Source organism: Heliconius melpomene, chromosome 20 (genome assembly GCF_056956725.1).
Source record: "Heliconius melpomene rosina isolate 202511_hmr_F chromosome 20, ASM5695672v1, whole genome shotgun sequence".
Taxonomy (NCBI): Eukaryota; Metazoa; Arthropoda; class Insecta; order Lepidoptera; family Nymphalidae; genus Heliconius; species Heliconius melpomene.
The window spans coordinates 1,999,684-2,013,304 of NC_140408.1; the positions used below are offsets into that span (position 1 = coordinate 1,999,684).

The 13,621-nt window shown below is 34.7% G+C and overlaps 1 protein-coding gene across 3 annotated transcripts in view; it reads right to left on the bottom strand.

Annotated features, from left to right (window-relative positions):
- Window positions 1-13,621, bottom strand: part of Hecw (Hecw ubiquitin protein ligase) — a 96,491-nt gene that overhangs the window by 40,076 nt on the left and 42,794 nt on the right. For 2 of the 3 annotated variants that reach the window (XM_085204513.1, XM_085204516.1), the window contains 6 exons: window positions 13,389-13,533; window positions 12,891-13,077; window positions 12,421-12,606; window positions 11,630-11,755; window positions 10,621-10,713; window positions 10,061-10,221 (listed from right to left, as the gene is read on the bottom strand). In XM_085204513.1, the coding sequence (XP_085060639.1) occupies window positions 10,061-10,221; window positions 10,621-10,713; window positions 11,630-11,755; window positions 12,421-12,606; window positions 12,891-13,077; window positions 13,389-13,533 (898 nt within the window). The remainder of the gene's footprint in view (window positions 1-10,060; window positions 10,222-10,620; window positions 10,714-11,629; window positions 11,756-12,420; window positions 12,607-12,890; window positions 13,078-13,388; window positions 13,534-13,621) is intronic. The other variant, XM_085204515.1, reaches the window with a different exon arrangement.

Sequence of the window (13,621 nt, forward strand, 5' to 3'; positions counted from 1 at the left end):
TTTATGCTAATATATTATTAATATTTACATAACTGCCGCATAGATGCCGTCGCGGTGCAGGGGCACAAGCGTAACTGTAACGCAACGGTTGTGAGTTCGATTCTCACTCGGGGGAATGAATTATTATTTATTAATATTTTGGTTTCTTCGCTATGGTACCAAGGCAAAAGCGCGATATGGAGTTCCGCCACTCAACACGCAATGCTTGGAAAATTTGGCGAATAATGAAGAACGGAGTGTCTTAACACTAGGTTCCCTTTGCCTACAGTGCTAAATGCAGGATACAGCATGAAGCTCAAAAAAAATATATTTGCATTGTCATCAAAGATGTATCATTCCAATCTATCACTAAGTTAAGGAACGTTAACTGCAATTTCTTACTGTAATTATCACTATTGCGAATACCCTGAGATCCGGCCGTTGAATCCTGCATATACGAGTTTTCTTAATTAAACCTATATTAATGAATAATACATGATTAGTAGAACAGATTACACCTGGGTTGCCTGGAAGAATCCTGCCGCAATCACCTTTAATTACATTTTTTCGTAACTCGTTTTTGGAGAAAATTGCACCAATACGTTTTTTATATGAATCGCACATCATTTGAAAGATAATCCCATAAGGAATTGGAAAATTAAGGGTTGCCAGCTCTCAGTCTGCCGCAAGTCTAGGGTTGCCTGGTTTAAACATGTCACTAAATGTTAATAATTTGCACTCATGTGTTTTTTTAATGAATTATATATCAAATTAAAGCTTATTTTTTTCTGAACACTATAAAACAGGGTTGCCTGGAAAATTCCTGCCGCAAACAGGGGTTGCCAGCGTTTGAAATATTTTATTCCGGTTCCGTTTGACTATGAGAATAGACGATGAAATGCGCGGTCTGCCTTATGTTTTAAAGTAAAATATTATATAATAGAAGGTCAATCTTAAAATCAATGTTTATTCTAATTGTTCACCTGTTAAATGATGATTTTAATCATATTAAGTACACGCAGAAAACTATTTAAAGATCATGGGGCAGAAGAAATCATCCTTATTTTTAAAGTAAAATAATGAATCTATAATATTGAGTCTTTGCAAAATCTATTTTCTAAATACTAATATTTATTTATTAATTTAAATTACCATTTTGAAACAATTAAATTATCTAGTTAAATAAATGTTTACAAATATTGATCTACTATAAACTATTAATACATATACATCATGTTCCCTTAATATAATGAAGGGTGACCATTATTGCGGATATTTTTTTTATTAATTATATTGAAAAATACATTTCAATGAACTCTCTCTCTTCGTCCTCTACTTGTTTGATTTGACAAGGCTTGCCGCAATTATTTTTTTCTCACGCAATTTTTAATAATTTGCATAGGAAAGAAATATATATAATAGAATTATAATAAACAAAACTAAGTTAGCAAAATAAATTCGAAGAAAATCCGACAGTAATGCCGACTAATAAACGCTATTTACGGTTTATGACCAAGAGTCGGCAAATATCAATTAGTTGGCTATTTTTTACTATAGATAAACATTTTGCGGCGCGATACAAAGCAAACCAAATGCAATAAAATTATTTTCGAAGATGTATTGTTTCTAAATGCAATAAAAGTGCAGATGGCCAAATGAGTTGTTTTTGAGCATATTACTTAGTTACTTACCTTTCGTTTTGGAGTAAAGGCGTTTTTACTTGACAATTATGAAGATGTGTTTTTTGTGCGGCAGGAATGAAAATGTGGTAGAATTTAACGAGGAATCTCTCCAAAAGTGTAAAATTATGTTATTGTTTCGCCAAAAAATGAATTTTAAATACAGTGACATTTTTTTAAATAGTGACACAATGCACGGTTATCATTGATAGTGTTACAAAAAGTTCATTGTTTTAAAACAAAAATATAAAGAAGTATTTTTTAATTATTTTCTAATGCAAAACGTAAGTATACTTTAATATTTAATATTATATAGTTTAATAAAATGTAGACAATTGTGGCCGTGGGAGTTGCCTCAGTTTTGATTATACTAAGTTAGGGACGTTAGTGAGTGATTACGCTTTATTATAATTATAAGAACAATTCTTTCAGACCTAAATACCTTAAAAACTATCAGCATAGACGGAGAAGTTCTTGCTAGCGACATTTTTTTATCTATATTTTTTAATAGTTTTTATTAGTTGAATAGTTTTCATTTACTTTGCAAAAACGTAAATATTCGTACCAAAAAGATGGGCGCCATAGTTCTTTCTACGGATACGGACGGCGTTGTTAAATCAAACAAGCAGAGGGCGAAGAGAGAGAGAGATTGTTTATTGAAATGTAATTTTCCACATTTTCTTAATTAATAAAAAAAATATCCGCGATAATTGTCACCTCTCATTATATTAAGGAAACATGTTGTAATTAATACCTTATAGTAGATCGATATTTGTAAACATTTACTTAATTAGATAATTTAGTTGTTTTAAAAGGGTTATTTAACTAAATATCATTATTTATAAAATAAATTTTGCGAATACTCAATATTATGGATTATTATTTTACTTGAAAAATAAGAATGATTTCATCTTTAAATAGTTTTCTGTGTGTACTTAATATGATTAAAATCATCATTTAACAGGTGAACAATTAGAATAAACATTGATTTTAAGATTGACCTTCTATTATATAATATTTTACTTTAAAACATAAGGCAGACCGCGCATTTCATCGTCTATTCTCATAGTCAAACGGAACCGGAATAAAATATTTCAAACGCTGGCAACCCCTGTTTGCGGCAGGAATTTTCCAGGCAACCCTGTTTTATAGTGTTCAGAAAAAAATAAGCTTTAATTTGATATATAATTCATTAAAAAAACACATGAGTGCAAATTATTAACATTTAGTGACATGTTTAAACCAGGCAACCCTAGACTTGCGGCAGACTGAGAGCTGGCAACCCTTAATTTTCCAATTCCTTATGGGATTATCTTTCAAATGATGTGCGATTCATATAAAAAACGTATTGGTGCAATTTTCTCCAAAAACGAGTTACGAAAAAATGTAATTAAAGGTGATTGCGGCAGGATTCTTCCAGGCAACCCAGGTGTAATCTGTTCTACTAATCATGTATTATTCATTAATATAGGTTTAATTAAGAAAACTCGTATATGCAGGATTCAACGGCCGGATCCCAGTCTAGAAGGATTTAGCTAACATTCATATATTTCTTAAAATATATATAAAAAATAGTATATGTAGTAGTATGTAATATTCAGTAAATGAAGTCACGATCGTTCAAATTGAAAAGTCGATCATTATTACTATGTCATAAATGACTGCGTCATGCGAATGCTTATTCGGATCCGTTAGAAACAAAATTACAGGCGACTATCATTGGATATCGAAATCGATATCGTATAGGTAATTTTAAGTTATGAATAACCTACGTAGATAAAAAGTAATATATATTTTTAATGTAAAATTAAAAGTGTTTTTAATTGAAAAAAAATCTTAGCTGCCAAAAAATTAAAAAAAAAGAAACAAATCTTTTAAATATTATTTTTTGTGTCGTGACTCATGCATTTATTGGATTTTTAATCTATGGCTGGGGTTTTACCTAGTATTTTTTATTCCATTTATGGAATTAAACAGTTATATGCTTCAAATTAAGATAATTTATAAGATCTATAAAAAAAGAATGACCAAAATCGGACTATTAGTTATTATTAAAAAAATATACGCGATGAGTAGACATTTTTACACCAATGTCCTGAGCGCTGACGAATGGTATTTAATATAATAATTATATATTTTTTTGTTTGGATTATAAATATTATCAAATATTACTTACAATTTAAAAAGAAAACAGTTCTTTATTTTGAAATCATATCGTTTATCTAAATAAGTATTTTGTACAATATACTTGTACTCTACGTAAGTGATAGGAAAACATGTATTCCTCGTCAGTAGCATTCATTAGACACATAATTATCTGTTGCTTCCGTAATATTAACGGTTATTATAATAATTGTAACACTGTATTTAATAATAATAATAATAAAACACAGTTTTCCTTAATAAGAGTACTCAATGCCTCTAGAATTCATCAAAAGCAGAGAACGGAATAGTCTTAACTGGAAGGGAGTGTTATAACACTAAAGTTCTCATGTTCTCTTTGCCTATCTTGCTATTTGCGGGGATACAGTGCGAAACATAAAAAAAGTTTAAACTTTTCCAAGAGTGAGAAACGAAGCTACGACAATCAAGTCTAATATTGCTTGACTTCTTAGTAATTTAATTAATAAAAAATCCTTAGCACATAAAGATGCAATTTTCACATTCACAATAAGCAGGATACGGCATATTGTTTTTATGTCATTAGAATCATTATGTATAAGGCACAAAAACGCTAATGTGGCCAGTACCTACTAAGATCATTGTTGTACAATTGAGACCTGAAACCGGATCAAGCGGTTTACTGCATATTTTTATAGTGGGAACATTCTTCAGTTTCACTTTTATATATAACTACAATTAAGATTTCTTCTATTCCCATTTATATATAACTCAAACGTTTAAAATGAAATCGTTTTGAAAAAAAAAATTTTCAAGATTTTCATAATCAAGTTTGTGTATAGAAATGAACGACTGACATTTGAAAAGTGTATACAACGTCTGAAATTAAACTAAATGAATTATTTTTATTTCCTTTTCTGGTAAAATAGAAAGCAACACCGAGTTACGTCACAAATTTGGCCAGGAAGCGGAAACCGGAGTGTCTTAACATTAGGCTTTCTGCTTACCCTGCTATATAATGCGGGGTAATACGTGAATACTACTGCTTATACTGCTTATATTGTAAATCTCTAATCTTTACGTATCTCTTGTTTTTTTGTGGGGAAAGCCAAAAGTTTTATCACATTTTCAAGACATCACGTATTAGGCTGCAACAACTATGTCTAACCAGATCGCGAGAAATATTATTAATTACAAAATAATCATAGTATCTACAACGATGGTTTACCACAAAGCTCAATAAAATACGTTGAAAATGACATATAACCACGAGACGTAAGCGGAAAATCGTCCCATGATTCATATTTAATAAACTATTTACCTAGATAATTTATTTAATAATAGAGTAATTGAATAGATGAGGTTTTTCAAGCGATTTTGTTCGAATGACACATAGATGCAGTTTGCTGTACAAAATTTTACTAGGTACACTCTGTCATAAATTGGAACATAAACAATATTTTTTTATTTAGTTTTAGACAGACAAATAGAACCTAGTGTTTTGACACCCCGTTCGATATATAATTATTATTTAAAAAAATATTGTTTTAGTTGCAATTTTGTATATTAATAGACGAAACGTCATTTAAGATCTAGTGATATAAGTACATATACAATATGTAATTCTGTACTTGCATACTACTACGATTAAAATACAAAGGAAACAATCAAATGAATTAGAACGTGTGAAATGTGAGTCTATATTTTATTTATTCGGTCACTAGTACAAATATTTTGTGTATCGGATAATTTTAACTGTCATGTTGTAATTTAATAATTAGTTCACATAGCGGTTTTCATACAATTGACTAAATCAATGCTGTTTCCGTTGAGCTCAGTTTATGTCGTTTTTTCAAAAAAATATATCGTTTTTAAAGTAGCTTTTATAAAGACCCTACTCGATTAAAAAAAAATACATTGCTTTGCTGATAGTAGTCGGTTCATTGATTTCCTTTTGACAATAGGTCTCACTAATTATTGATGTTAACATCAACATTTTGCCATTTAGCAATATTTCTTAATAACCGTCATATGAAGAACGGAAAGATTTAGAAAAATTAATGCTTTAAATATGAATACAGTAATCAAAATAACAGTTTATCGTTCTTAGTTTGTCATACATTCAGAAAATTAAGATTTTATACCTTGCAAAACTGTTTTCCTCTCAATTTCCTTATACGACAGTCTCTCATATCTAGTTACTTATAAAAATAGCTCAGTAATCTTCTCGTCTATTTTTACCGTGACTACGCTATATGGGTTAAGGACCCTGCATAGATGCAGCTAGCGTCAGTAACTGACGTATAACGCCATCTATCCACCGTTGGATGAAACAAAATCTATTTTGTGTCATATAATATTAATGTTGAGGTTTTATTAAAAAATAAAAGGGTGCACGATAGGAGCCTCCACGTGGCGCACCCTGGAAGCAGCTAGGTCCGGTAACGCAGGGCCTAGGCTGACTGATCCTGTCCCCACAATGAATTGGAATGTTCCAAAAGCCAGTAACTGCCCTTCTCAGGGCCAAACAAGTGACCACGCCGATTGTGACGAATCTAACCTTAACCCTTACCGAGCAGCTCTCACGGTAATATCTATTAACATCGAAGGTTTTTCTTCCCTAAAATCCGAATTACTCGCGAATCTCTGTAAAAATACCGCTTGCGACATTTTGTGCGTCCAGGAGACACATAGAGATGCAAACCAATCAAGACCCTATATCTCAGGCATGACACTTATAGCCGAGATCCCACATGAAAAATATGGAAGCGCAATGTTTGCTAACCCAGCTGCGATTGTCGATGCTATATCCGTAGCCACCCAAAATGATATAGAAATTATCACCGCTGATTTCCGAAACTGTAGTGTCACATCAATCTATAAACCCCCAAACATTCCCTTTGGCCCAATCGACATAAAAATTACTGATCACCCAGCTCACATTATTATTGGAGATTTTAATAGCCATAGCTCGTCCTGGGGCTATTCCTCTACTAACAAAGATGGTGAGGCGGTTGAGGCCTGGGCTGAAGCTAAAAACTTCACCCTACTACATGACTCTAAACTTCCAGCATCATTTAATAGTCGAATTTGGCATCGGGGATATAATCCAGATCTTATATTTACAAGTCAAAACATCAGTTCCTTATGTAAAAAGAGAGTTCATGAGCCCATCCCACACACGCAACACAGACCTATTTCCTGCCAAATTCAAGCAGCGATAACTCCTGTTGTGGTTCCCTTTAGAAGACGGTTTAATTTCAGGAAAGCCAAGTGGCGGGCCTTTTCTGAGTACGTGGAGTCTAAGCTGATAGATGTAGAACCAACCCCGCAGAACTACGATTTATTTGTGGATATCATCTGGGAATCAGCTCGTAAGCACATACCTCGCGGCTGTCGGTGCTTGTACATCCCAGGCCTTGAGGATCAGTCTGCTAAGCTGCTTTCTACCTATGAATCGCTCTACTCCAAAGACCCTTTTTCTGAGGACACCATTCTGGCTGGAGAGGAACTTATGCGGACACTTGTTGAAAGCCGAAAAAACAGCTGGATTCAGCTTATATCTTCCGTTGACATGACCCATAACAGCAAGAAGGCATGGAACACCATTAAAAAGCTAACTGGCGACCCCCCAAATGCTACAAACTCTGGTCAAGTAACTGCCAATCAAGTTGCCCATCAGCTTCTTTTAAATGGAAAGCCACCCCACCGCCTGCCCAGGGAACTAAAGCCACTTATCTCACCGACTGACAATACCGATGCCATCAGCAAACCCTTTGTACTAGCCGAAATAGTAGCAAGCATTAAATCTTTAAAAAATGGAAAAGCGGCTGGCTTGGACGACCTTACTACGGAACAAATTAAACACTTGGGTCCCGTAGCTATCTCATGGCTATTAGCAATGTTTAACTCATGCCTGAATCTCTGCACAATCCCAAAGGTCTGGAGGCGGGCCAAAATCATAGCTCTGTTAAAACCAGGTAAAAGCCCAGATGATCCGAAAAGTTTCCGCCCCATATCGCTATTAAGCCATACATTCAAACTTTTTGAGAGGATGCTTTTAAACCGCCTGACGCCTTTACTTGAGGAACACCTAATCCCAGAGCAAGCTGGTTTTCGTCCTGGCAAGTCCTGCACTAGGCAAACTTTGAATCTTGTACAGGCTATTGAGGACGGATTTGAAAACAGGAGAATAACTGGCGTTGTCTTTGTTGATTTAACAGCTGCATACGATACCGTCAACATTCGTAGACTCCTAGTTAAAGTTCACAACATAACTAACGATCAAGGCTTCGTCCGCATACTAAGAGATATCTTAAACAACAGAAGATTTCAGGTTCACCTTAATCGTAACAAAAGTAGGTGGCGCAGTCAGAAAAACGGCCTCCCACAGGGGAGTGTCTTAGCCCCGGCCTTATTTTCCATTTATACCAACGATCAACCAAAAACTCCAAACACCCATCAATTCCTCTATGCCGATGACCTTGCTTTGGCTGCTCAGGCGCCATGTTTTGAGGAGGTGGAAAGTTTGCTGAAGACAGCCCTAAGCGCACTCGACTCTTACTATGACGATAACGCCCTTAAACCCAACCCGTCTAAAACTCAGTCGTGTGCGTTCCACCTGAGGAATCGTGAAGCAAACAGGCCTCTTCAAATATCTTGGCGAGGTGCTCAAATTCAACACTGTCCACAACCACGATACCTGGGAGTTATACTGGACAGGTCTTTAACATTTAAAGCTCACTGCCTGTATACCAAACAAAAAGTATGTGCAAGAAATAATCTGCTCCGTCGGCTAACGAGAACACATTGGGGGGCATCTCCGCACGTACTTCGTACAACAGGCCTCGCTCTATCTTTCTCTGCGGGTGAATATGCGTGTCCAGTTTGGCACCGTTCCGCTCATGCAAAGGAGGTGGACATAGCATTAAATGAGACTTGTCGAATAATTACTGGTTGCCTTAAGCCCACACCATTAAACAAGGTCTACCCTCTGGCCGGAATAGCGCCTCCTAAGGTTCGACGTGAGGTGGCATGTTCTGTCGAAAAAATGCGTCAGGAAAAAGACCCTCGGCACCCACTCTTTGGCTACACCGCACCTCGTGCCCGCTTGAAAAGTCGCCACAGTTTTATTCAAGCTACCAAAGCTCTAGATTGCATTCCGAGTCGCGCTAGGATACGGTTATGGCAGACAATCTACTCGCCACCTTCAGGCTTTGTTCCCCCCAAAGAGTGCCTACCCGCAGGTTACAACTTGCAGTGGCCAACATGGAAGTCACTTAATCGTTTACGGAGCCAGGTTGGCCGATGCAAAGAGCTTCTCGTGAGATGGGGGTACGAACTGAGGGATGGGTCACCCTGTGACTGTGGCGCCGATCCACAAACGATGGCACACTTACTCTCCTGCCCGAAATGTCCATTCACCTGCTCACATGACGATCTGATGGAAGCAACAGATGCCGCAGTCGACGTGGCTAAATACTGGCAAAATGTGATATGAATTCTCCATTCATTGACACGAAGAAGAAGATTAAAAAATCGTTAATACCATGGATGTAGATATAATTTCTTTGCTTAATCTGCCTAAATATAAAAAAAATATCCGTATAGATTGCCTTCTAGCTTTTTTATGAGATTACATACGCACATCAATTGCTATTGAAATACACAACACAATAACTAGATTCATAAGTTATTTAAACAACCTTTTCAATCAGAAGTCAACTAGTATGCACTTTTATACTTCACCGAAGAAAATATTTAATTCGGTGGTTTATATAAAAGAAATAGCAATAATAATTGTTTAATTGTTAAAGTTATAAGAATAATTGTTTTAAAGATAATAATTGGCCTAAGAATAAAGTGACTACAAGCAGCCATAAGTTATGTCATCAAATGTCAATCCCTTTTTTAATTAGCCACAATCAGTTACTATGACTATTTCTTATTTTTAAAGCTAATTAGCATTCAAGACTGTCAGATATACAGTTAGCTTACAAACTTACCTTAGTTGAGTTGCTCTTTCATCTAACCTAAAAATATATCAATTAAAAATACAAAACAAAAAGAGACGGGCAACGTAATACTCGTGGCTTCGATCTCCAATCCCTCGAAGATTAAGCTATATTTATTTCCACACCATCAAGACAAAGTGCAGCGTTGATTTCCGCCACACAACACGCTAATTCGAACTATAAGCGGAGAACGGAGTGTAACACTAAATCTCTATGCCTACCCCGCTATTTACGAGATAAACCGTGAAACTGAATATAAAAACTTACCTAAGCAAACACGTAAGTTGAACGTCATTCTGATATCTGGCGAGTGCTGGTGCTCCTTCCACTCTAATTGCATTCACTTTGTCTCGCAGAGATGTACCGCAACCTCCACAACGTTCTTTCAATATAGATAGTATGTTTGGTTGACGTAGGAATGCTATTACCTGGATAAATAAAGTAAATATAAATGAGTGTAAATATAATTCTACCAAAATAAATATAACTAGCGCCACCTATGGGATAGAGTTCAGCCTCGTTGTTGTATTTTTTAATATATTTATAATGTATTCTTGTATTGTGTATTCTTAGTTTATTTATTTATAATAATTATTAATTAAGAGAGCCAACAATTTTATGATAAATACTTTGTAGAAAATTAAGGCAATATCGCATATCTTTAAAATGTGCGGAATGTGGAGCTTCATTGGAGTTCCTTTCTATCTACTCAACTTGAATTATGTGGGAGAGACATGATAAAAAATAATATCTTCATAAATAAATTTGTAAATTTCATTATTATAAGTAAACTTAATTTATATGTAAATAATAAAGTTTTATATTACCTTGTCATTATACGCAATAGGTATCTCTTGTTGCATGTGATGGGGATAGAAATCTGAATTCGTGACCGGCGGCCTGGGTGGAGGAGTCGGCGCCTGTATCATATATCAAAATAAGTTATTTCATTAAGAAATTATCTAATATATATATTAAAATATTTTCTTAAATATATTATGTATAATTTTTCATATAAGAGAAAACTTTTGATTTTCTTTTTACATTTAATTTTCGGGTAAACAAATGTACGTTTAAAACAAAATTAGAACAATAAATAGTTTAATTCAAATTAGAAAATGACACCCATAGATAACAAATAATATTAACTAAATGCAGATAATATAGACACATTACTAATAAATCTAAAAAAGACTAAACAATACTAAAAAAGAAACAAACCATAAGCGAGCGCTAAAAACATAAAATAATGAATCCTTCTAACCGTGCAAAACAATTGAAAAGAAAAAAAGATTCTATACAAACATACAGCGTGCAAGAGCGAAATTAAAAACATGCCACACAGACAATCAAACTATCAAAAACAACAATACAAATAGGTTTTACGCTATCTTAGATTTTCAAAGGGCTAAACTTAGGTTATTAGTAATTATGTACAAGAATGTAAGATTATACACTTCAATAGTCTTACTTGAAAATGAAATTCATAAAAGTTCAATTTTAATTATTACGATACCAGTACCGATTGATACCGTCGTGGCCTCAATCACCAAATCCGTTCTGGCACCGGAATGTCTTAACACTAGGTTTCCCTCTGCCTATCCTGCTATATGCGGGATACAGTCTTAAGCTGATTTGATTTGATTTTGATATTAGTAAGTAGCATAGCTTTGAAAGTCCAATGAAAGTAATGAATTTGCACTCATTTGAACGAAAAGATCTATAGTTTCTTTAATAAATTTGAACTTTAGTTATTTCTTTTACTACACAAAACATATAAAACCTCAAAAAACCCACAGAGAGCATAAAACCGCTACAAAATCAACCCTAAACAACCTGATCAGGCATAATAGGCCGTCGCCGCGGTGGCAACAACGGCGAGAAGGGCCCCGCTTGAGGCGCGCGCGGCAGCCGCGGGTCAATGAACGTGGTGCGCCTCATCACGTGGTCCACGAAGAAACGCTGCGGTGACAGTGACAGTGACAGTTTGACAGAACAGATGACATTATATAGATAACGAATACGTCTAGTCTGTTTTTTTGTACTCTACCTCTTAAATTATCCTAAAGATCATATTATCAGATATATCTTAATGTTTGTGTTTAGTCTAAGTTTATTATACAAAATTAAACTATACGATATAATTTATTGCTAGCAACTATATTGTAAATAATTATGTATATCTTGTTATAAGTGAAGGTTGCCGATTAGTTGCTGGATCACTTTTTAACATGCAATCTATTATTGTGTAATTTAGCTTTTTTTACTGTAGAATCTCCTTCGTCTGTTTTCCATACAACGTAACATTGGCCTTTGCCACGTTGTATCAATTAGATGAACACTAGTGGTGTGGCCTATGTCCAGCAGTGGACCCGAAAAGGCTGATTTGATTGATTGATTGATAGTGTTACAACCCAAGTGATTAGTACACAACTGGTAGGTTTGAAACATGTACGATGTTTAAAGAACTAAACTCAAAAAAATTACGTAAGCCTTTTAAAATAATTGTTTTCAAGTTATTAGACATAAGAATAGATAAGATACATACATTTTAGATATTTTTTATATATGTTACTTTTATGTTCTTTTGTTAAAGATATTTAATACTATAAAAAACTTATTTATACCTTTCCATTTCGATCCAACTTCGAATCCCATCCCAGTGGTAGGTCTCTATCAGTCTCACTGAACATGTTGACGAGAGCGACTAAATCTCTGTTGTGCTGATATCGCTCAAACGACGACGTGTCTCGTCTTATTTTAGATATCATATGTTTTAGGGTTGAATTGCAGTTGTAGAGTGATGATGCTTCCTGGAGATCAGAAAAATATATTATTAATAAATGTATTTCATGTATCACATTAATTTATAATCCAATTTATAAGTTAATGTTAATGTTTAATTTTACGAAATTATCAATGTAAAATACCCTAACTACTAAAGTTAGTTAGGCATACTAACTATAATTTATAGAAAATCAGCAACTGAATAGGGAGCGTTGGGTATAAGCGCTACAAAGAACCACCCACGAGGAGACAAGTCGAACTGGTCCGACTCTCGTCAATCCATATTACTACATTCATTAAAAATACTTACCAAATTCATATGCAATATAGAATAAAAGTCCGGTCTCGCTAGGAACTCAGCGGCTGGGTGGGGAGCGTGGGGTATTTGCGTTTCCATTGGTCTGGACGTGCTGGCTGCGGGAGGAGGTGACGAGCTGGCTCCACGCTCCTCTTCCCCTAGTTGCGTGCGTGTCATTGTACGACGTATTGATTGATATCTGAAAAAAAATATGGAGAATCTAATTAACATGCGTGAATATAAGAACAATATAAAATAGTATCCTTTTTTTTTTATTAGACTTCATATCATATACTTTAGATTTTTATATCAAAGTGCTAGTTACAGTCTTAGTAATAGACAATTTTAGTGATCTTTTATAATTAACTACACCGTTAATGGGTACATAAGAACCGTAAAAGAGGTATTTAAGCTGTACCATGATGATATGAAAAATAAATAGAACTACAATATTTTCTATCTATATACAACACAAAATCATCTAACTAACAAAATAACGGGCAATGTCACCTTCTATCCAATTGCCGTCTCTGCACTTCAGGCGCGGGTGACCTCGGCGCGCTACCATTCGCGGCAGGTCTTTGCCACGTTGTTGTCCTGTTGATATGGTCGATGTAGAACACGCGGCCATGACTGTCCATACGGGCTTCCCAGCCTGGAATATGGTAATATAATATGTGTTGTATTATAATATTAAGTGTAAAATAATATGCAATGGCATCCCGGTAATATATCAGGATAAT